General features: G+C 36.2%; 3 protein-coding genes across 31 annotated transcripts in view; 2 read left to right on the forward strand and 1 right to left on the reverse strand.

The window, feature by feature from the left end:
- The first annotated feature begins 1181 nt into the window (after positions 1–1181).
- On the forward strand, positions 1182–20215 carry LOC127372542 (uncharacterized). 28 transcript variants are annotated; one of them, XM_051416422.1, is made up of 13 exons: positions 1182–1305; positions 1446–1472; positions 1593–1889; positions 16400–16459; positions 16662–16721; positions 16815–16859; positions 16960–17028; positions 17646–17705; positions 17792–17836; positions 17921–17989; positions 18828–18929; positions 19340–19434; positions 19521–20215. In XM_051416422.1, exons 1-13 carry the CDS (start codon positions 1272–1274, stop codon positions 19611–19613), a joined length of 1056 nt encoding a protein of 351 aa, XP_051272382.1. In that variant the 5' UTR covers positions 1182–1271; the 3' UTR covers positions 19614–20215. The 28 variants fall into 28 exon arrangements, 27 of the variants coding, with proteins under 27 accessions (XP_051272382.1, XP_051272385.1, XP_051272384.1 ...); XM_051416399.1 differs by lacking the exons at positions 1182–1305; positions 1446–1472; positions 1593–1889 and adding exons at positions 8531–9056; positions 15316–15612; positions 15752–16048; XM_051416401.1 differs by lacking the exons at positions 1182–1305; positions 1446–1472; positions 1593–1889 and adding exons at positions 8531–9056; positions 15316–15612; positions 15752–16048 and having other exon boundaries at positions 19391–19434.
- Positions 20216–20298: 83 nt separating this feature from the next.
- The window catches only part of LOC127372529 (voltage-dependent calcium channel subunit alpha-2/delta-3-like), a 69785-nt gene continuing 64591 nt past the window's right edge, over positions 20299–25492 (reverse strand). The window contains exon 41 of the mRNA XM_051416361.1: positions 20299–20361. The gene's annotated coding sequence lies outside the window, so the exon portion shown is untranslated. The remainder of the gene's footprint in view (positions 20362–25492) is intronic.
- The window catches only part of LOC127372538 (uncharacterized), a 29797-nt gene continuing 28772 nt past the window's right edge, over positions 24468–25492 (forward strand). For both annotated transcript variants that reach the window (XM_051416387.1, XM_051416386.1), the window contains exons 1-3: positions 24468–24544; positions 24724–24750; positions 24952–25233. In XM_051416387.1, coding sequence (XP_051272347.1) covers positions 24511–24544; positions 24724–24750; positions 24952–25233 — 343 coding nt within the window. In that variant the 5' untranslated portion in view covers positions 24468–24510. The remainder of the gene's footprint in view (positions 24545–24723; positions 24751–24951; positions 25234–25492) is intronic.

The following is a 25492-nucleotide window of genomic DNA, read 5'->3' on the forward strand; positions in this document are numbered from 1 at the left end:
GGGAAGTTTTAATGGCCTTGCTGAAAGCCACAACCAACTATTGAATAAGCCACTGAGGGTGAAGCATGGTGATGGAAACAGATGATGACTGTCAGCTATTTTTATATACATTTTATATACAGACTGTGCAGTATATTATAATATTGAAGCTTAAACTGGGTGTGATAGTTTTCATGAACACACACTGAGTGTTCACTCTCTCTTATTTCTTGCAACAACTAGCAGAGCAGACAGTCTCTTAATGACCATGTGGACTATTGCACAGGCTTCAGCGTCCCCTACTGACCAAATGGCCTTACTGAATTCCACCTTAGGCAAGGCAGCTCTTTATAGCAAGTTTCAAACACTGAATATTCAAAGTGCTTTACATAGGCAAAGAAAAACATTTAAATGACATTTAACAACAATATGCAATAAGGATTAATAAAATCAAGTATGAATGAACAAAACACCAAAACTTTATGGGATACAATCATCTTATTGTGTGTGTCTTTCTTTTTGATTTTGAGCCTCAAAGTAAGAATGTAAGTCTGACATGAGGAACAATATTAAATATAATTTTCATATATATTGATAAATGCTACAGTTGGTTCTTTTCCCAGTATGACACATATACGTTTTGTACACTACCATATCTGAGGAGCAAGCTGTATCTTCCCAGAAAGACATGATTTACAACACTGTGCAGACACACTGAAATGCAAACAGTTTTACAGCCTAAAGAACTCAAGAACTTGTAAATGTTGTGTTTAAAGTTGACTTGTAGATTATAATCAGGACCAATGTCAAACTACTGTAATGTCTTTTTCTCAGATCAAAGTACAAGATTAAACCAAATGATTCCAATTCCACACACACACACACGTACACAAACAGACACACACACACACACACACACACACACACACACACACACACACACACACACACACACACACACACACACACACAGGGTCTACACTCTACAGACTGTTTAGTTTGGGCATTTAATAGAAAAAGCTGAAACAGAGGTGCTGTAAATCAAATGTAATCATCTTTCTTCAGAGTTCAGCCTCCAGTGTGGTTGATTTGACCTAAATAAAACACAAAGGTATTTTAAAAAGGATGTCAAGTGTGTGTATTTCTGTGACCTTTCTGTTAATAAGATTAACATCTGATACTAGCTGTGGTTTTACTGAGAAAGAGGTATTCAGAATGATACATAAGTATGTCAGAGTCTGTAGTCAGACACTAAAGTATCTTTATGGACAGTCTCAGTATTCAGCTTCATCATGGCTGGACACCTGTTGTTTGTCTTCCTTATGTGTAAGTTAAACCTCTTATAGATTATTTCATTAATAATGTAGATCATATTCATCATATTTTTTAGGGTTGGTTAATTATTACTAATTAATTTAGAGTTAATGAGTTATTATTATATCTGTTTACATCTGCATTTCCAACAGCTTCCTTTGCTGAGATTCAAGCTCAAGGTCAGTCCCTGATTTTTCTTTACTTCCTCTACGTTAAATCACAATTTCTCATTAGGAATATTAATATACTAATGCAGCTAGAACATATTTGAGATTATATGTTTACCTCTACATTTTTAGATCTTCTTCCACCTAAACTGAGAGTGAATTCACCGGTGATCACAGATACAGACTCAGTCACATTGAGCTGTGAGGCTCCATCATCTGTTTCTGTGTCTCAGTGTTATTTCTACACTGTTAGTGGAGGAAATGTCAGAGTCCTTCCTTGTATGAAGAGACTGACAGGAACTGAACTGCTGTTAATGTCACATCAGAGTTCACCTGCTGAGGTTGAAGTGAAATGTTATTACACTGTAAAGGTTAGAGATTTAGATTTTCCATCTCCACACAGTGACATATCCTCCATCACCATACACAGTGAGTGACTGTTTCTACTGATATTATTACGTCTTGATACAGTATCAGCACAAGATAAGCGGTGTGGTCCAAAACAAAGAGAGAGAACGCTGCTTTAACAACCTCTGTTCCCATTAAAATGCCTCCTGTCGGAGGGGGTGATACAGATATGATTTTGTTAGTTTGATAAATATTTTTTTTTACCAAAGAATATGAGTAATTCTCAGCAATTGTAGATATGATTCCAATTTCTTTGTATTACATATGCTAAACTCACATCAGATGACTCAGAATAATGTTTTTAGTTAGTTGTTAAACATGGTGTGTGTTTACTTTTTATCATTGTAGGTTGTAGGTATCATTGTGTTGTTTCAAATCAAAGAACTGTCATAAAGTGTACTGATCAAGTGTAGAAAAGCACATCATGTTTATTTACTTTATATTAATGTGTTTGTAGGTCAAGCACCACAGATGAGTCTACAGCATATTCATGGTGAACACGTTCACTTTGTTTGCTCTCTGCCTGGATCTACTAATAATGATACGAGATGTAACCTGTACTTTGGAGAAGAAAGTGATCCAGTTGTAACAACAACCATCTGGAAGAAGAGAAGCTCAACCAATCGGTGGTTTTGCCAGTTTAGTGTCCCAATTGATGATTTGCTGAAACGTCTATGTTTAGTTAAACAGAGTGATGCCAGCTGTGATTACAGTTTGGGAAGTGAACCCAACTCTTTGTCTCCTCGCAGTGATCGATACAACTTGACTGGTAAGTCACAGAAGACATGAACACACATGCTACAAGCTTTAGTTTACTTTCTGTGACACAGTCAATGAATCTGATAAAGTAAATTGTGACCTAAATTAGATATAGAATATTTGATAACTGTACCTTAAATCCGTTTGTTAGAAGTTTAATTGTGACATCAGGATTGAAATCGTGCTCACTGTATATTAAGCTTATTATGGACCTACTAAAAACATCTAAAAAATACAAATACAAAAATAATGCTGTCCCATATTGTCTACATAAATATTTATTTATTTGTACATGGAAAATCCCAAATCCATCCAATCTTCTCTTACTATAGATATTGTGGAAAGAAAGTCAAGTATGACTCAGAGAATGCCAACATTTACTGTGACCACAGGTATGACAAAATCACTGCTTATCACTTATATATTTATAATTTTAAGAGTTTATAAATGTATATTTTTTCATTAGCAGGGCTGACTTTTGTAATGTACTTCACTTTAATCAGCAGGTCAGACTGTTGGTTCATCACTAGACTTACTTTCCTGACATCAGTGAAAGCAGGTGACATAATTACATAAAAATAAAGTATCAAAGGAAATTATTTTTGTCATTTTGTGTTACTGGTATAAATCTCACTGCTGACGGTTGTTTAACCTCGACTAACACAACTCTTAAGAACCCAGCATCTGGTGATAAAATAACAGGTAAACCTTATTTTAATTAGTGAATCAAAATGCTAAGATGCTCTGCTGAGATCGTTTACTGTTGCCTGGTACTAAAGCTAGCTTGTTCATTGTATCTCTACTTCAGGTGAATAAAAAGCATGTAATTCTTCCACATTCTTGACCTCACTAATATTAAAAATAAAGCTTACTAACATGCTATTAAATATTTTACAAGCCTGAGCTTAACAAACTGTACACATAATTTAAAGTATTTCAGTCAGATCCACTGTGAAAAATGAGAAAAAGTCTCGGCGTTAGGGTATATCTCAGGGAGCAGAAGCAAGTTGTTCATCCATCAAACACTTTCATATTGTGGGTTTAATCAACATTTCTGTTTCTGTGGTCGACCAGCAGGACTCAAGGTTTTTAGTCTTGCGACTGTGTTCGCTCTGCACTAGCGTGGTGGTAGAGATGACTTTGTGCTTGTCTTCAATCCTTTATGTTAACCAGCAGGCACTTGTCAATGGCCTCTTCTCTCAATGCAGAGAAGATAATATTGATTATTGGAGCAGTTGTGACTGTGGATGCTGTCTTACTTGGATTGGCACTTCTCTTTATTCAAAGCAGGACTGGTAAGAATTAAAACCTCACAAAAGTTTATTTGAGTGTTTATTCTAAAATGCAGCTGTTATTGTAGGAAATACTGAATGTAGCTTCATATTACTTTCAATGAAAGGCAATTGATATCAGTTTCTGATAGCAAATATCCAGTATCCCTGTTTTATTATTGATTATTGACATTTCGTAGATCTGTAATTACTGGTTGATTTTTTGCATTTTATAGAAAACTGCCTTTCAAATAGGTAAGAAACCTTATTTCTCAAATATTATCATGTGAACTTGAGTGAGTAACACCTCTATGTTATATTTCTATTGTATCTTCTTTTCCATCACTGCTGTGGTTTACCTTCAGAGTTTCAGACGTTCACTCTCGCAGCTGCTGAGCTGCTCAACAGTCACAGATTAAGTGCTTTGATTAACGGCACGTGGACATTTGGCAGAATTCAGACATATTGCTGTAAACATTCATCACAGTAGATTCTTGTAAAGTCGACTGACACATATTAAATTAAAAGCATAGTAAGGAAGAGGTTGAGTTTCTGGAGCAAGCTGCAGCAGCAACTGTAGGTGTAGACATAAATCAGCAGAGTAACAGTCTGACAACTGTCAGGTCAGAAAGATCCAGCTCATATTTTATATAACAGAAACACTTTTCAGTCACATCATTTAGAGATGTTTAGGGAGAATAATAGAGTATATTTATTTGTAAATGTGTACAGTGCTTTTACTTTCCTCTCTAATGACACACTGTTTATAAAACCTGTTTTTCTATTTTTTTCCATTTAGACCAAAAGCAAACTTCACTGGTAAATTAAAAAGTATTTTTCTCATTTACATAAACTACATTGCAAGCCAATGCAATATGACTGTTATTTATACATTAATGTTTCTATTACAGTTTTTGTTATACTGTATTAAGTTTTTCTTTGGTTTCTGTTTTAGATGACAGGGAATATATGGTAAGTGTCAGCAGAGAAAGAGATTTCAAAACTCCTTCTACTAAAAGGTTTTTCATGAGATAATGCTCTTTCTCCCCCTCATTATTTCATTAAATAATTTACAGGGTGATTATGATGAAACATACAGTACCGTCTTCTATGAATGCAACACTGGTGAGCTGCTTTCACTTCCTGAATGAAGTATCAGGTTCTCAGACAGCTTGATTCATCACTTGGTGGTGCAGGTTCTGCTAAAATGCTTAAAAGTGGCCAGAATATTAATAGACATTACAGTTATCATGATTATGTGTGTATTCTCTGTTATTGTGGCATGACAGAAACATGTGCAATTGTAATATCTTCATGAATGTGTAGCAGTATACAGTGCTACCTGTCATTCAGTGCTGCTGTTGTGTATTTAGCGCCACAGGTGGCCGTCAGGAGGTGGGCCAGTATAAAAGCCACCACCCTTCCTGGCTATTCCTTTTGCGCCTCTGTCGTCACTGGTGTCACTTCCGGGTCATAGGTCGTTGACCCGACAGGTATGTTTGCCAGCTGTTTCACCACACTGGTCGCTCGGTCCTTTCTGCGTGCTCACGGCATTTGTGTTTGTTTGTATGGCAGCTGCTCCGTGTTTCCCATATGTGTGGCGTAGTTTGTGCGTGGTAAGTGTCCTCCCTCTCTTGCCATTGTAGCTGATGCTGTCTGAGGGTTAACGTTAGTGTGGTCACAGGTAAATGCCAGCAGTGGCCGGTCTTCTCTCTCCCTCCCTCCTCCAGTGCGAATGGGTGTGTCAGTATAGTAATCATCAACCGCAGTATTTACGGTTAAACGTAGTGACGCTAATGGTATGTTTTCTATCATTAGGTGTAACGTGCGATCAGCTGATTGGGGTCGGTGCTGCTTTGTCCTGTTTCAAATGCTGCTGCTTTGCCTTGTCTCCACGCTGCTTGTCGGAGACTGTCTCCACGCTGCTTCGCTGCGCGGCTGCTCTTGCTCCGCTCTGTTTGGCTTCATCTGGCGGTCGCTGCGGCCCACGCCGTGCTCCAGAGCAGCTCTGTCAGACTCACGCTTGTGTGTTTTAACTGGGGCCTGGCCTCCATGTGTGCGTGTGTGGATGAGTGCTAGGTTATTTGAGTAATTTTGTTATTTTGGATTGATTATTTATTTAAATTTGTTTAGTTCATTTTTCATTTCTTAAAGTGGGCAGTTATTGATATTGGTTAAGATTATTTGCCCTTTTGTTTTGTGTTTTGCCCATTAACTTGTTTATTTCTCCTTTTAGTTGCTGGAGACTGGTGGTGGTGTCCCCTTCTGTCTGCTGTGTCCGGGGAAGCGGTTTCACTTCACTGAGTGTCACGTATGTCGGGTGTTTTTGAGTTGATTTCTCATTTTGGGTGAATCCCTCCCCCCTGCACTAAGCCCCTGTCCATACACTCAGCTCCAGCCCCCTCCCCTTTGGTTGGATTCCCCTGTTTGATCTTCGTTTGTATGAATGAAATTGGAACTCTTTTTACCTACTTATTCAATAATAAAATTGTATATTTTTCTATAATTACCTGAACCACGTCTCACGCCTTATGGAGTAAACTTACCTGTGTCCTTTCCAAATTAATTCTCTGGGTGAAATTCCCAGGGTGGCGTTGTCGGTTCCTTTCCCTAATTTGGTTGTTGGTCAAATTATTAGGTTTATTTTCCCCTTATCCTCGCCATCACAAATGCATAACACTGGCAAACATTTACTCTTCCCTGAGGACAGTTAAGTTGTGTGTGTGTGTGTCTTTCTTTTCAGAGTGACAAGAGCAGCAGCTCAGAGAGATACAGTGTACAGCACTCCAAAGTCACCTTGAAATATAAAAGTTGTTTTTCGCTTTGCTTTTTTATGTACAGTTAATTGATGTAAACATTATATAGATCATTGTCTTTCAGAGCAGATATTAGAATGTTGTAAATTTTTATTGAATTGATGGAGACTGAAGTTTGGTCAGAAGATATCATGTATCATGTGCGTCATGCTTTAAATAATAAAAACATTATACACAAAGCTGAAGTTCAGGCCCACATTGATTTATATAACTCTTTAAACACAAAATATTTTCTACTGTCTGTAACCCACTGGATGTGCTGAAGCCTCCCTATACATCTAGAGACTCTGCGTTGTGTTTATGGTTGTGATAGGGTGTTTACTATACTCTAGTGCAAATAAACAAATATATTGTCAAGATAATACTCTACAACTGAAAATGATAAATTACAGGAAGTGTAACTTAAATAAGGCACTCCATAAACATATGACTTCATAAAAATAAATTAAATGACTTAAAACAGCAAACTGAAAGAATAATGCTTAATCCTGCACTATTTCCACCGAACAGGCTCATGCACAGCAAGCTAGCCAACATTACAGCCAAAGTTTTCATAAAAACAAGTGTTCGCTTCTCAAACCCACAACGAAATTTAAACTAACATGTAAATTAACACATCAGATGAACATAATAACTAGATGGGTGTTTTTAGTGAAGATATTTTAAAAGGATGCAGGCCGCCACTAACACTGCTTACCTTACAGGACAATGAATGTGCCACTTCCATTGCTTGCAGAAGAGGCAGGCGGTCATACAGTTGCTACTTGCTAATGCCAACAACTGTGAAAGTTACAGTATTATGGTTGGTGAATCAGTCCCTGACCAGAGCAGCACGGTGGAGCTATTCCGTCCTGGTCCATCATTTTGATTAGTGTTCATTAAGTGTATACCGTATGTATAAAGTTTTCTTGTGTGTTGCCAATTTTAGGTGTGTTTTTGCCTTATGAGTGTTTCCTAACAAATTGTCTAAATGCCAGAAACGGTGCGCAGTGTTTTGCAAGAAGTGTGTTGCAGAATTGCAAACAAAGTGCAAAGCAGAAAATGAGTTTGTACTTTTGGTGCCTTTGTTCAAGACATGGTTACAAAAGTTAAGGTTTTGATGCTTTGGTCTAAGCATTCACTTTCAGTGTGCAAGTGGTCGGTAGAAACTGTAAATATGGAAAAAGCTGAAACAGTTTAGCCTCCAGTGTGGTTGATTTAACCTAAAACATATTGATATTTTAAAAATGATTCTATAACCTGTATGTTAATAAGATTAATATATGATGCTGGCTGTGGTTTTACTGAGAACAAGGTCTTTAGAATGACACGTAAGCATGTGAAAGTCTGTAGTCAGACACTGAAGTATCTTTATGGACAGTCTCAGTATTCAGCTTCATCATGGCTGGACGCCTGTTGTTTGTCTTCCTCATGTGTAAGTTAAACCTCTTATAGATTAATTCATTATTAATGTAGATTATTACAAATCACACTTGCATGACATGACATTAAATTATAATATCAAACATTATGTATCAGCATGTTATACCACACTACACCTCTGTTTGATATTTTTTATGATTGATGACTTTATGTGAGTTGTTGCTCTGTGCTGTTTATTTGTAAACGTATTTACATTTATACTCATAACTGCGGTAATAATTCCCCCACTGGGACAAACTAAATATTTCAGTTTTAGTCTTTTTCTACATGTTGCTGTTTATAATGTTGGCAATAATTCATCAATTGTTACTGATTAATTATCATTACGTCTATTTACCTTGTTAACACATATTTCCAACAGATTCCTTTCACAAGATTCAAGCTCAAGGTCAGTCTCTGATCTGTTATCTTTCATGTCCAACTATGTTTGTGTATGTTACTGTATGAGAAATGTATTAAATGTATTAATGTTATTAATATGAACATTTTAACACACAGTTTGGTTGTACAATGTATTTTCCTTTACTTTCCCTACATTAAATCACAATTTCTCATTAGGAATATTATCGTGTTAATACAACTATTTAGTATGTCACAAAATATATGTTTACTTTTATTTTCAGATCTTCTTCCACCTAAACTGACAGTGAATCCACCGGTGATCACAGAGACAGACTCAGTCACATTGAACTGTCAGACTCCACCATCTGTTTCTGTGTCTCAGTGTTATTTCTACACTGTTAGTGGAGGAACTGTCAGAGGCTTCTCTTGCCTGCAGACACTGACAGGAACTGAACTGCTGAAGATGTCACATCAGAGTTCACCTGCTGAGGTTGAAGTGAAATGTTATTACACTGTAAAGATTGGAGAGTTAAAGTCTCAATCTCCAAACAGTAACATATCCACAGTCTTCATACACAGTGAGTGAGCACTGCTGCTATGCACTAATATCCTAATATTATTAATATGTTAATGGGTATGATCTGCCATCGTAAATTTATAATCAGAAATGTTTTTAAAATAAATTACATTTTCCTTTATTTATGCCTACATTTTCAGCTCTTCTTCCACCTGTACTGACAGCGACTCCACTGTTGATCACAGAGACAGACTCAGTCACATTGAACTGTCAGACTCCACCGTCTGTTTCTGTGTCTCAGTGTTATTTCTACACTGTTAGTGGAGGAACTGTCAGAGTCTTCTCTTGTATAAAGACACTTACAGGAACTGAACTGCTGAAGATGTCACATCAGAGTTCACCTGCTGAGGTTGAAGTGAAATGTTATTACATTGTAAAGGTTGGAGAGTTAAGGTCTCAATCTCCAAACAGCAAAACATCCTCCATCACCATACACAGTGAGTGACTGTTTCTCTCATCTGTTGATACAGTGCCAGTACAGTATCTTGATACAGTATCAGAGCAAGAAAGGTGGCATAATGCAAACTTTCATGTGTGAACACAATAATTTAACATCCACCATTAACCTTACAATGCACACTTTGAGTTAACGTAATACTTATATGCTTTTTGTTTGTGTGATAGATTATTTGTTATTCTGAGCAATTGTATTACACATTATTACATGATTGTATCACATATTACAAATTCACATGATGCAGATGACACACAGACAATTATTTTACATAAATATTTATGTATTTGTAAACACAAGAAATTTATAATCCAAGATTCATCTTCTCTTACTATAGATATTGTGGAAAAAGTCATCCATGACCCAGACAATGCCAACATTAACTGTGACCAAAGGTATGACATTTTGTAAATTAACAGATTGACAGATTGTTATTAACAAAAACAGATATAGCTATAGCATTAGTTCATCTCAAATTATATATATTCTTTATGTTCCAGTGTGATTTAGTATCTCTTAAATGAGTTTTCAGTTTACGTAAATATTTTTTTGTTTGTACACAGTGGAAATGTATAAGACCAAATCTATCTCCTCTCCCTCTAGATATTGTGGAAAAAGAGTCAAGCATGACCCAGACAATGCCGACATTTACTGTGACCAAAGGTAGGATATTTTTTTAAAGTAGCGGTCCAAAACATTATTACAGAGTACCTCAGTGTGAAAAGTTGAAGAGGTATTTGTCTTTTTATTTGCCAGGTTGGACTGTTAAGATGTCTGGTGCTCCTGTAAAACTAACATCAGGTAAAAAATAATAACAAAATAACATATATATTAAGTGACATTAGTTAATACAAAATTATACATGTTTAAGTGTATTGAAATGTACTTGTTGTTCCACCAGGTTGGCCTGTTGGTACATCAGATAATACTGGTTGCTCCACTTCCCCAACACCAGTGAAACCAGCATCAGGTGACATCATTATTCAGTTTTTCAATGATTCACACTGATTCATTAGAAAATGTAGATATATTTAAAACATTTAAAGAACCAGTGTGTAGGATTTAGTGGCATCTAGCAGTGAAGTTGCAGATTGCAACTAACACAAACGAACACCACTCGCGTCTGTATGTGATGACCTTGGGAATGAGAACTGGCTGTGAGGTGCAAAGCCAATATTCTATCTACCTAACTCGCCAGTATGTGTGTGTCTGTGGGGGGGACTGTCAGTGCAAGAGATCAAGGTACAGATTGCAGTCTGGTGCTTCTACAGTTGTTAGAAGCACAAGTCTGAACCACTGCGCCAATATAGAAAAATACTATACTATACAATACTAAATCTAAACTCCTGTGAATAATGCATCTTTTGTGTAGTAAGTATACATACATTTGAAAATGAGCGTAGCAGTTTCACAGACAGAGCTGGGTCTGGTAGAGGTGGGCTGTCCTCCTCTGATTAGATGGCATTAACACTGTTTTTAATATAAAAAGAAATTGGTCCCGAACAGTTGACTCTACTTCAGTATTGGATTACAAGGTCCAGGGTGATTTAAGACAGGGCATGATGAGCCATTTTTTACAGAGCCCCCAGGTGACATGAAAAAAAAAAAAAAAGCATTGCGAGATCTTGGCTTTGAAACTCAAGATCTTTTTTTTTATTTTTAATTTTTTTTTCTTGTCACTTTTTTATTTATTTTTTTATTTTAAATCTTTTTTTTTTCTCGTCACTTTTTTATTTTCTCATGTCACCTCGGGGTAGGTTACAGATTAATTTACATTTATTTTTTAGTTACAGACAAATTAGTTTAATACTCATTTGAATATTAAAATTAGCCATGTGTTGATTGCCACAACATGGGATCCCTATCTAGTGCGCACTAGATAGTATCTAGTGTGCACTAGAAACGTTTAATTTTTTTTTTTCCCTCACGTCCCTTTAGGGGCTCCATAGTAACCTTTTTTGTTAGAGTCCGCATTTAAATGCCCTGTCCTGCAGCCGGACACTCAGTTGTCCTCCTTTTGAGAAAATAACAAAAACGGTCCGCCTTTTGACACATTACCTTGTTAGTTTAATACTTATTGGCTTAAAATATGTGTCAAAATAAGTAATTTCATTGGTTACATTTTCGTGTGGTGACCTATCAACACATGGCTCATTTGAATATTCAAATGAGCCATGTGTTAATGCGATCCATATCTAGTGCTCACAAGATAGTATCTAGTGCGCACTAGAAATGTTTCCCCCGTGTCCCTTTAGGGGCTCCGTAGTATTTACAAATGTAAACAAATGTTTTATATTATTAGATTATTAATTAGTGGGTTATTCATGAATTACAACACTGTAATAGTATAGATCACTATTTGTGATATTGTGTGTGTCCGCACACTATGAATAAGTAAACACAATATTAAAAATCATATAAAAAGCTTCATAGCTTTTGACCTAACACTGCTAAATCTCAGAGCAGAAGTTTTTCATTCAATCCAACACTTTCATATTGTCAGTTTAAACATTACTATTTCTCAGGTCCACCAGACTCAAAGTCTTAGTCTTGTGTAGGGGAGGTAGAGCATATCATTCACTAATCGGAAGGCTGTTGGTTCAATCGACCACTGCATGTGGAAGTATCCTTGAGCAAGATACTGTGAAAGTGAATGAATGAGTTCTGTTTGATGGACTTTACCATCACTGTGTGAATGGATGTGAAAGGGCAAATGTGGCATGTAGTGTAAAAGCGCCTTGAGTGGTTGGAACTGGACTAGAACGGCACTATACAAGTACAGACCATTTGTGTGTCATTGCTTTATGTAGGCAGGAACTAATTCGTTTTCTCTCAATGCAGAGAAGATGATATTGGTAATTGGAGCAGTTGTGACTCTGGATGCTGTCCTTGGATTGGCTCTCCTCTTTACTCAAAGCAGGATTGGTAAGAATTATAACCTCACCAAAATATTTTTTTGTGTTTTTTGTTACAGTGTGTTAAGTTGTTCTTTGGTTTCTGTTTTAGATCACAGGGAATATATGGTAAGTGTGAAAGATTTCAAAACTACTGCTTGAAAGGTTTTTCCCTCCTGCAGTGATTATTCTGTCTTAGATAAGGCTGCTCTCACTCTCCCTCTCTCCATTGTTTTACATAATAATTTGCAGGGTGCGTACAGTGAAACATACAGTATCGTCATCTATGAATGAACACTGGTGAGCTGCTTTTCTCTTCCTGAATAAAGTATCAGGTTCTCAGATAGGTTGATTCATCACAAGTTCTGTTGAACATTACAGGTATAATGTGACAGAAACAACTGAGGGCAGTTAAGTAATGTATGTTTCTTTCTTTTTTCTTTCTGTTAGACAGCAGCAGCTAAAAGAAGCAGCTACATCAGCCCTCTGACATACAGTGTAAAGCACTCTAAAGGCTATTTAAACTGATTTTTATTTACAGAGCAGATATTAGAATGTTGTAATATTTCAATTGAACCTTGGTGAGCTTGTTTTCTGTTGCTGATTCTGATGTTATGTATATATGTATATGCTTTCTGTATGATGAATACAAGTCTCTTATGTATATCATGTATGATTAAGTGTTGTTGATTAAGTTGTTTGGCAATTGAACTCAAGTAGCCCCTTGTAATACAAAGGAACATACACCAATCAGCCATTATGACCACCTGGGCATCCTGGTGGTCATAATGTTCTGCAGCCCCATACCAATGTTCTGACACATTTCTCTCAGAACCAGCATTAACTTTTTCAGCAGTTCGAGCTACAGTAGCTCGAATGTTGGATCAGATCACACAGGCCAGCCTTCACTCCCCACGTGCATCAATGAGCCTTGGTTGCTGCTTCACCGCTTCACCACTCCTTGGAACCCTTTTGATAGGTACTGACCACTGCAGACCAGGAACACCCCACAAGAGCTGCAGTTTTGGAGATGCTCTGAACCGAGGCGTCTGGTCATCACAATTTGACCCTTGTCAAAGTCGCTCAAATCCACAAGCTGCCCATTTTTCCTGCTTCTAACGCGTCACCTTTGAGGACAAAATGTTCACTTGCTGCCTAATAATGGTCATAATGTTATGGTTGAACAGTGTATGTTGAAGTTTTTATGAGATGGTCATATGATTTTATGTAACATAGAAGAGTAAGGAGACGAAAAATGTGTCTTATGATAATTTTTTTTAAGAAAAGATAGCTTGGATAATGAGTAAAATCATCTGTTTCTTGTTAGTTGGTTACAGTTGATATGTTTTTTTGTGAAATGTTATACGAGAGACTTCTCTTCAGTCATCTGCTAGATGCAGTCAGTGACTTCTGCTTGAAAGCAATAAAGATGGGTAGAGATGCAGCACATTGTGTCGACTTGGGTTTTGATTGCCATATTCTCATATGCACTAGACAAGAACTAAAATTCAGTTGCCACCACAGAACTTTGCTAGATTGACAATAACGTGTATCATATATTGCATTGAATAACAAAAAACAAACAAACAATATACACAATTGGTAAAAAAAAGTCCCACGAATTTCAAAAGTTCTAGTTCATATTTATTTATATAGTGCTTTAAACATAAAAAAAAACATCTTTGTACCTAAATGCTTTACATAAGAGGAATGAGACATTTTATAGGGAAGAACATGCAGTTGGTACAATGATTGAATGTTCAGGACAAACATGAAATGACTGCATGAACATGGACATGAACATTTAATGTGAGCCATTTTCAAAAATTATTTAAGTCAAGACTGCGTTTGCTTACACTGACACACACACACACACACACACACACATACTGTGACTCTACATATTGTTCAGTTTGTGTATTTACTAATATGGGAAAAAAATATAAAGCTGCTGTCTGTGAAAAACAACAATAAAGCAACAGAAATAATAAACAAACACAATCATATTTCTTCAGAGTTCACTTTGGATGATTCATTATTTATATATATATATTTTCCTTTTTTTTTTTTTTTTTTTTTTTTTTTTTTTACAGATTAGCTATGTCAAGAGTGTGTGTTTCTGTGGCCTCTCTGTCTGTGTGATTATCATATGATGCTAGCTGTGGGTTTCCTGAGAGCAAATTTAGCGCAGTGACACTTAAGTATGTCAGAGTCTGTAGTCAGACACTGAAGTATCTTTATGGACAGTCTCAGTAGTCAGCTTCATCATGGCTGGACGCCTGTTGTTTGTCTTCCTCATGTGTAAGTTAAACCTCTTATGGATTATTTCATTATTAATGTAGATTATTACAAACCAATGCAGGTTCACACTTGCATGACATGACATTAAATTATAATGTCAGCCATTATGTATCAACATGTCATACCACACTACATCTCTGTTGATGACTTTATGTGTGTTGTTGCTCTGTGCTGTTTACTTGTAAACTTATCGTGGAACTGCAGTAATAATTCCCCCACTGGGACAAACTAAATATATCAGTTTTAGTCTTTTTCTACATGTTGCTGTTTATAATGTTGGCAATAATTCATCAATTGTTACTGATGAATTATCATTACGTCTATTTACCTTGTTAACACATATTTCCAACAGACTCCTTTCACAAGATTCAAGCTCAAGGTCAGTCTCTGATCTGTTATCTTTCATGTCCAACTATGTTTGTGTATGTTACTGTATGAGAAATGTATTAAATGTATTAATGTTATTAATATGAACATTTTAACACACAGTTTGGTTGTACAATGTATTTTCCTTTACTTTCCCACATTAAATCACAATTTTTCATTAGGAATATTATCGTGTTAATACAACTATTTAGTATGTCACAAAATACTAAAACTTTTATTTTCAGATCTTCTTCCACCTAAACTGACAGTGAATCCACCGTTGATCACAGAGACGGACTCAGTCACATTGAACTGTCAGACTCCACCATCTTTTTCTGTGTCTCAGTGTTATTTCTACACTGTTAGTGGAGGAACTGTCAGAAGCTTCTCTTGTCTGCAGACACTGACAGGAACTGAACTGCTGAAGATGTCACATCAGAGTTCACCTGCTGAGGTTGAAGTGAAATGTTATTACATTGTAAAGGTTGGAGAGTTAAATTCTCCATATCTACACAGTAACATATCCACAGTCTCCATACACAGTGAGTGAGCACTGCTGCTATGCACTAATATCCTAATATTATTAATATGTTAATGGGTATGATCTGCCATCGTAAATTTATAATCAGAAATGTTTTTAAAATAAATTACATTTTCCTTTATTTATGCCTACATTTTCAGCTCTTCTTCCACCTGAACTGACAGTGACTCCACTGTTGATCACAGAGACGGACTCAGTCACATTGAACTGTCAGACTCCACCATCTTTTTCTGTGTCTCAGTGTTATTTCTACACTGTTAGTGGAGGAACTGTCAGAGTCTTCTCTTGTATAAAGACACTTACAGGAACTGAACTGCTGAAGATGTCACATCAGAGTTCACCTGCTGAGGTTGAAGTGAAATGTTATTACATTGTAAAGGTTGGAGAGTTAAAGTCTCAATCTCCACACAGCAAAACATCCTCCATCACCATACACAGTGAGTGACTGTTTCTCTCATCTGGTGATACAGTGCCAGTACAGTATCTTGATACAGTATCAGAGCAAGAAAGGTGGCATAATGCAAAATTTCATGTGTGAACACAATAATTTAACATCCACCATTAACATTACAATGCACACTGTGAGTTAACGTAATACTTATATGCTTTTTGTTTGTGTGATAGATTATTTGTTATTCTGAGCAATTGTATTACACATTACATGATTGTATCACATATTACAAATTCACATGACGCAGATGACACACAGATAATTATTTTACATAAATATTTATCTATTTGTAAACACAAGAAATGTATAATCCAAGATTCATCTTCTCTTACTATAGATATTGTGGAAGGAGAGTCATCCATGACCCAGACAATGCCAACATATAGTGTGACCAAAGGTATGACATTTTGTAAATTAACAGATTGACAGATTGTTATTAACAAAAAACAGATATAGCTATAACATTAGTTAATCTCAAATTATATATATTCTTTATGTTCCAGTGTGATTTAGTATTTCCTAAATGAGTTTTCAGTTTACATAAATATTTTTTTGTTTGTACAAATGTATAAGACTAAATGTATCTCCTCTCCCTCTAGATATTGTGAAAAAAGGGTCAAGCATGACCCAGACAATGCCGACATTTACTGTGACCAAAGGTAGGATATTTTTTTAAAGTAGCGGTCCAAAACATTATTACAGAGTACCTCAGTGTGAAAAGTTGAAGAGGTATTTGTCTTTTTATTTGCTAGGTTGGACTGTTAAGATGTCTGGTGCTTCTGTAAAACTAACATCAGGTAAAAGATAATAACAAAATAACATATATATTAAGTGACATTAGTTAATCCAAAATTATACATGTTTAAGTGTATTGAAATGTACTTGTTGTTCCACCAGGTTGGCCTGTTGGTACATCAGATAATACTGGTTGTTCCACTTCCCCAACACCAGTGAAACCAGCATCAGGTGACATCATTATTCAGTTTTTTAATGATTTCAATGTAGGTTACAGATTAATTTACATTTATTTTTTAGTTACAGACTAATTAGTTCAATACTCATTTGAATATTAAAATTAGCCATGTGTTGATTGCCACAACACGGGATCCCTATTTAGTATCTAGATAGTACTACTACTACTTTATTTTTTTTCCCCCATGTCCCTTTAGGGGCTCAGTAGTAACCTTTTTTGTTACAGTCCGCATTTAAATGCCCTGTCCTGCAGCCGGACACTCAGTTGTCCTCCTTTTGAGAAAATAACAAAAACAGTCCGCCTTTTGACACATTACCTTGTTTGTTTAATACTTATTGGCTCACAATGTGTGTCAAAATAAGTAATTTCATTGGTTACATTTTCGTGTGGTGACCTATCAACACATGGCTAATTTTAATATTCAAATGAGCCATGTGTTGATGCGATCCATATCTAGTGCTCACAAGATAGTATCTAGTGCGCACCAGAAACATTTCATTTTTTTTTTTTTCCCATGTCCCTTTAGGGGCTCCGTAGTATTTACAAATGTAAACAAATGTTTGTACACAGTGGAAATGTATAAGACTAAATGTATCTCCTCTCCCTCTAGATATTGTGGAAAAAGAGTCAAGCATGACCCAGACAATGCCGACATTTACTGTGACCAAAGGTAGGATACTTCTTTAATGTAGTGGTCCAAAACATTATTACAGAGTACCTCATTGTGAAAATGTATTTGTCTTTTTATTTTACCAGGTTGGACTGTTAAGATGTCTGGTGCTTCTGTAAAACTAACATCAGGTAACAAAATAACATATATATTAAGTGAAATTAGTTAATCTAAAATTATACATGTATTTAAATGTACTTTTGTTGTTCCACCAGGTTGGCCTGTTGCTACATCAAGTAATACTGGTTGTTCCACTTCCCTAACACCAGTGAAACCAGCATCAGGTGATACAATTATTCAGTTTTTCAATGATTAACACTGATTCATTAGAAAATGTGATATGTTGATATATTTAAAACATTTAAAGAACCAGTGTGTAGGATTTAGTGGCATCTAGCAGTGAGATTGCAACTAACTGAACACCACTCGCATCTTGGGACACAGAACTGGCTGTGAAGTGCAAAGACAATATTCTACAGCCAGTGTTTGGTTTGTTTGAGCTACAGCAGATAAAAAAACAGCTCATTCTAAGGTAACAAAAACATACCTATGAATATTATATTACATTTCTGCTAATAGATCCTCAGAAATGTTAAACACTGGACCTTTAATGTGTTTACTATGATTAACACAAATCAGCCAGTCAAAGGAAAAACTAGGTGATGGTTGCTGATTGGTTACTCTGATTGTGTGTGATGGATATACAGTTGCTTATGCTTATATGCAGTTAGACTTCCTATTGTATAATTTGCTGCTCCTAGTACAAAGGAAGACAACATATATTTAACGATAATATATTTTTGTGCCTTCAAGAAACAGACGTAGTATAACTCCTATGAATACTGAATCTACTCACACACATTTGTGGATTATTAGATTCAAGTGTTAGTACGCCTGGCACTAAAACTAAACTAACTAAAGATAAAGAAACCCCTCTGAAAACAGCGTCTGTTGAGTATTTGTAAGTCCTCATATATAGTACAACATTTTTATTATATTACCATAATAAAACATACTATACTAACATTGAAACACTGTAGTTATGCACAGCACATCTTCCTACTATTTGTTAATGTTATGAGAAACAAACTGACTCTTGTTTATGACTTCTGTTTTTTAAAGCAGGAACGTGGATATGGAAGTCTGGAGTAGTTGTTACTGCTTGTGGAGTAATCACAGGCACCATCATGCTTTTGGCAATTTGCTGTAACAAAAGAAGAGCTGGTGAGAACTTTGTCTAATAAAACCAAAATCTTGGTTTTAATAGTTGTATTTTCACAATCATTGTCTCTTGAGATTTACTCAGTTTTATAGACTTAAGCAAAAAAAAGTAACTACTTCAGTCAGAAACACTAGTCAAGGAATTCCACGGTTTGTCAAGTCCAGCATAAAATTTGGTAAAATCAACAAAGGTGAAGGGAGCTGTAGCAGTAAATGTCGTTGGCATGTGGTGTATCAACAGAATATCAGCGGAAAGTATCCATTTATAATGGCTGTGCTGAAAGCCACACAGCTGATGAGAGAGCCGCTGATGGTGAAGCATGAAGGAAACAGATAATGTCAGCTACTGCAACCACAGCTTCAGCACTCTGCCTGAACTAACACTGTTCTTCATTTACTTACTTCATACACAGACTATGCAATACAATGCCAGATCATCTTACTGTGTGTGTCTTTCACACTAGCAGGTCCTGAGGAAGTGAAAGAGCAGGAGCCTCAAAATGAGAATGTGAGTCTGACATAAGGAACAATATTAAATATATTTGTTACAGTTATATATTACAGTTACATAAAGTCTTTTTCTTCTTTTCCCAGGGTGACACATACCATATGTACTGCACCATCTCTGAGGAGCCAGCTACATTTGCCCTGAAGGACATGATGTATAGCACCGTGCAGAAACACTGAAAGGCAAATTGTTTTATACTGTATAAAGAAAGAAGACAACTTCAGCTTTTTATCAAAGTTTTCCAAACTTTACAGCCAGACCCAATCAGGTTATGGCTTATTACATACAAAGCACAGCATGGGTTACACCCTGCATTTGAATCCATACTTCTTTAGATCAAGATTCAAAATGTATTTAGTTTCTCATATAAGTAAATTTGTTTGTGAATGGATATACATGTATTTTGTCTAAGACTTCTATGCACTATGAATAAATTTACGTACTGCTACTATACATACACTGTATGTTTTAGCTCACAGTCTCCCAATGATACCATACACTGAACTGCTTTTTATTATTAATGTACATTTTAAATTGATAAAATGAATATATCTATCTATTTATTGATAGTCTTTTTTTAGCTAAAGAAAAATAAGACAAGGAGTAAATGAATGAAGGAAAATATTTCAGTTAATAAATTATGACTGTATATAAGGAATCATTCTGTGATCTTTTTCATGCATATTTTAGCTTGTCTCTCAGGTATTTTACATTATCCATATTATCACTGATGTCTAAAAGAATTTAGTTACAAAATAAACTATTTGAAGAAATGAACCTATGACGTTGCTGTCAGTGTTTTTTTTTTTTTAGCAATTTACTGCCCAAAATACAGACCACTCTGCATTCTTTTCACATATGACATGGCCATGTTCTCTATGTGTTTATAAGCATCTTCTTGTTGATTTAGTCCTTACTGATGTCCACCTGTGCTGCTAACGGTCACCTGCTGATGGTCGCTGCTATCAGACGGAGCAGAGCTGCTGTCAGAGCACTGGAGGGGTGTGTTGCTGAACCACACTCCATGGCATTCCCAGAAAACAGTCACATATGATACATATGGAGCTGTACAGGGTATGTTTTAAATATTAGAGGGTGGATATATTAGTTTTATTTGGTAAAGACGGTAGTGGATGGAAATAGATGTGAACTGTTTTTGTAGTTTGGGCACAGTTTCGATTGATCGTAGTAGATCAAAAGCTCTGGAAACACAGCAGCATCGATACAATAAAGTCCGAAGATCAGACTGGTTGTACAGATACCAACAGGTTAACCAAATGTTCAAGCAACACATCTTTATTTTATTTCAACCTTATGAGTACAATTATATTATTACCCATGGTGGCCAAAACTATAACATTATGACTAACCCAGGACCTTTTGCTGTGAGGCCACAGTGCTAACCACTGAGCCCATGAAGTGCGACATTGCATCATTTTGACTAAGTACCCATTGTTTATTGTTTCATTACAGTTGAATAAGATGAGCCTGAATTTGACCCTAATAGCAAATATGACATTAACGTAACCAAAATAGATAATCCTTATGGATGGCTGGATAGCATAATGTACAAGTCATACAACAACGGACACACAGAAGATTGCTACCACTTTCACATCTGTACTACATGAAGCTACAGCAGCTCAGTTAGCTTAGCATAAAGACTCATGCTTTCCATGATTCAGGCTTCTTTATGTCCTTCTGAAACTTCAGTTTATCACATTTCACACAGAGACTGGAATTAAAAACTTATAAGGAAGTAGTATCAGACTGAACATTTACTGTTCAGAGATATTGTTAGAAAAGGCGGTGGTTAACTATTTTAAGTTGGCCTGAAGCAGTACCTGACACAGCCGTCTCAGTCGATGTTGCCTGTTGTTTCTTTAATGGTGCGTTCAGAGACAAAGGCAGGATATTCTGTGTCACATGGCACCATCATTGTTTTACCCCGAGATCTCTGAGCTGAATGTGTGTGAAAGGAAATTAAGAACCACAGAAGTTGACTAAACCACAAATATGCAGAGAACGTGTCCAGTTCTCTCACACTTTCACCTCTCTTTCTCACACACAACAAACGTACAGATATCAACTATAGTTACCTTTAACTGAAAGATCGACATTCCACCAGCTGTACAGGTTAAATTCTAGCAGAAAACTAAAGAAAAAAACAAACATCACATTGAAACAAATGTTTCTATGGACAGAAAATAAGTAATTAATATGAATTAACAAAAGGGATAAGTCCTAAGCTAATAGTTAACGAAGGTTTTTATAAAAAAATGTATAGACAAGACATTTAAGACATTACCACATATAATGAACACTTTTGGAATGTTTGTGTTATTCTTGCATAACAAGTTCAGTCAGGAGCCACCTAACAACAGAGAAGGGCTGAAAGAGAGAGAACAGCAGTGATAGGAATAACGGCGTTATAAATAACGGTGTTACTAACGGCGTTACTTTTTTCAGTAATGAGTAATCTAATTGATTACTCTTCCCATCTTAATAACGTTGTTACCGTTACTGCCCAAAAATGCGGCGTATTAATATAATTGAAGCTGTTTTTTTTCATCAGACCAACTAGATCTCTGAGCCGAGCGGCAAAGACTTTTTTTTACTGTTCTTCCGTTGTTAGTGGGCAGTGCACGAGACAAGCGCATAAATGCTGACGATTGGCTGAGGTTGAGTAAAATTTCATGGTAAGCCAATCAGAGGTAGAGTTGGGCAGGTGTTCGAAAGCACGCATCGTCAGACACACAACGAACAACACAAGCGAGTCAGTCAATGAGAGAAAGGTATGGCGAGTATGAATTTTTTTTGTTTTATTTGGACTACAGAGAGTGTATATATTTGATATTTATTTTTGGTATAGTGCTTAATAAGCATAATTTAATTTTGCCCTGTTGAGGGGCAATCAATATCAAAAGTTCCAAAACATCTATGGTGTTATTTGTATCGATCCACTATATAAACATATTATCTACATACATGGCATTTGATTGGAGGCTAGTCTCACTTTGTCCCACAGCAACATTAAAATAGTTTAGATTTGTGCACATTGTTTCTGTTAATAATGTGTTGTATTAAGTGTCCATTTCATTATAATATTCAGATTTATCATTTATCAATAATTGAACATGTATTTTAAGTTCCCTTAAAGAGGGGTGGAGGTGGGGTCACATTTAAGCATTTAAAAATGTACTTGAAAGTAACGCAATAGATACTTTCTGAAGAAACTAGTTACTTTTATAATTTGTAACTGAGTAACTAATTTAGTTACTTTTTGGAAGAAGTAACTAGTAACTGTAAGTAATTACTTTTTAAAAGTAACTTGCCCAACACTGGAGAACAGTATATAATGTTATAATCTGTGTGCAAAAAGAAACAATGTTTAAGGTTTTTAAATGTCAGAGTTCATTCTGTACGGATGTTTCTGCCAGTGTGCAAACACTGCTGACCACAAAGTCTGAGAAAGGTAACGAGGTCTATGCTGATGATTTTAACTCTGGTCAAACAAATGTATAGTTATTGCACCGCAGACGATAAAAAAAACTTGCATCATATGTGTCTATCTTTAAATCTAATGTTCTGTCACTTACATCTGATAAAGTGCGTGCACTGTCGCTGCTCCCAGCATACTCTTTGCAAAGGGCCTGGTAATCTGACAAGGTGGTCCTGCAACACAAACAGAGCAGGTTGTAATAAACATCAAATATGACATCAGACATATATAACTAAGTTTTATGGTTATTAGGTTTATCAGTTCAGGGCTCAGAGAAATGTTTGTGTCTCCGACCTTTTGAAGGACCCCATTTGGAGAAGTTTGTTCATAACATCACCCTCCACCTCTGTATAGTTATGTCAAAGCACACAGGCAAATAGCTGCCTCCACACAGGTGGAAAAATAATGTGAACATCCAATTAAAAAGGACTTGTAACTTAACAAGGTGTAATTAAAGATTTTTGTAGTTTCACAGACAAATAGACAGACAGTGGTGGAACAGATCTTTTACTTAGGTAAAGTACCTAATATGTAAAGGTCCTGCATTCACAACCTTCTAACAAAAAAGTAACCTAAAGTATCAAAAATAAAAGTACTTATTCTGTCAATGTTTTATCATATTTTATGTTTTTGTATTAATATTACTGTTTCATTAATACATAACATACCATAACATTATGACCATCTAGGTACCCTGATGGTCATAATGTTATGCAACCCCATACCAACGAACTGTGAGGCACTGTGTGTTCTGACAACTTTCTATCAGAACCAGCATTAACTTTTTCAGAAGTATGAGCTACAGTAGAGGTTCGGACCACACAGCACGCTCCCCATGTGCATCAATGAGCCTTGACCACCCATGTCCCTGTCTCCAGTTCACCACTTTTCCTTCATTGGACCACGTTTGATAGTCATCACAATCTGACCTTTGTCAAAGTCGCTTAAATCCTCACGCTGCCCATTTTTCCTGCTTCTAACACATCAACATTGAGGACAAAATGTTCACTTGTTGCCTAATATATCCCACCCACTGACAGGTGCCATGATTTCTTCACTGATGCAGTCATCACTCCATATTCAAGGACAGGTCCCCTAGACAGGGGCATAAAAACCATTGCTTCCCTGTACTACACCTGAACCTGTATACCTGCAACCCAAAACCTTTTTCCCTTGATGCCTGATTGTTTGGACTTTTGACTCCTGCCTGCTCTTTCTTCATTCCAGTCCCTGTTGCCCCACTCGCAACAGCAGTGAAAACTAGCTCTGACATTTTAGAAAAAGCAACAACTAAAACAAACAATAAGAAAGATTATATGAAAGCAAAGGAAATTATTAACAATATTATTTTTTTCTGAATCAGTTAGTAAGCATTGTGGTAGGGTTGATCTAAATATACAAATATACTTTACCACACATACTGGGCCCTTATAAATGACATCAAGTGTGTGTATTTATGAGGTCTTTCTGTCAGTGTGGTTTTCCTGAGAACGAGTTCTGCAAAATGACACATCTGTATGTAAGTTAATGTAGTCAGACACACAAGTGGGACTTTGACATTATTCAGCTTCATCATGGCTGGAAACCTGCTGTTGGTCGTCGTCATGTGTAAATTAAACCTCTTGTCTGTTTCTTTCAGTAAACTGTAGTTATACACCAATACAGGGATTTTATTTGCATGTACCAAATTAATATTTAATGTTAGTCCACTATGTATTAGTATGTTTTATTACATTTTTAAGTTGAATGTTTACTATTACATCTGCCTCTCTTTTTTCCCTCAACAGATTCCTTTTCTGAGATGAAAGCACAAGGTCAGTCCTTCAGATTAATATAAGTCCTCATGGCCAAGTATACTGTTATCACAGTTTAATATAGTCTGTAATTAATCTGACAATTCTTTGCACATAATTTGGCTGTACAGTACTTTATTCTATTTTCTGTTGTGTACATGAATGAAATCGCAATTTCTTTTTCTTTTTAAGTATATAGTATAACATGTGTACCATTTTCAGCTCTTCTTGCACCTAAACTGACGGTGAACCAATCGGTGATCACAGACACAGACTCAGTCACATTGAACTGTCAGCCTCCACCATCTGTTTCTGTGTCTCAGTGTTATTTCAGCACTGTAAGAGGAGGACCGGCCACACGCTTCTCTTGTCTGCAGACACTGACAGGAACTGAACTGCTCAAGATGTCATATCAAAGTTCACCTGCTGAGGTTGAAGTGAAATGTTCTTACCTTAAGGTGTTTCAATCTCCTGAGAGTGAAACAACCTCCATCACCATCCGAAGTGAGTGAACACTCCTGCTATGGAAAATTGTATACAATCAGATGGAAACAGCTAATATCACGATTTACAGCCCCAGATAATGACTGCAAGGAAGTATTGGAGTGAATATCATGATGGAGAGAAATTAATTTCAGGCCTACTGTACATGTAAGAGAGTAGTCTTCTTGACTGTTAGCTTCATTAAGATATCTTTTTACATTATTATCACAAAGTGACTCTTAAATGGGGGTTAGTGTGTTGATGATTTAAAATGGGTATT

The sequence above is a fragment of the Dicentrarchus labrax genome, unplaced genomic scaffold (assembly GCF_905237075.1).
Source record: "Dicentrarchus labrax unplaced genomic scaffold, dlabrax2021, whole genome shotgun sequence".
NCBI lineage: Eukaryota > Metazoa > Chordata > Actinopteri > Moronidae > Dicentrarchus > Dicentrarchus labrax.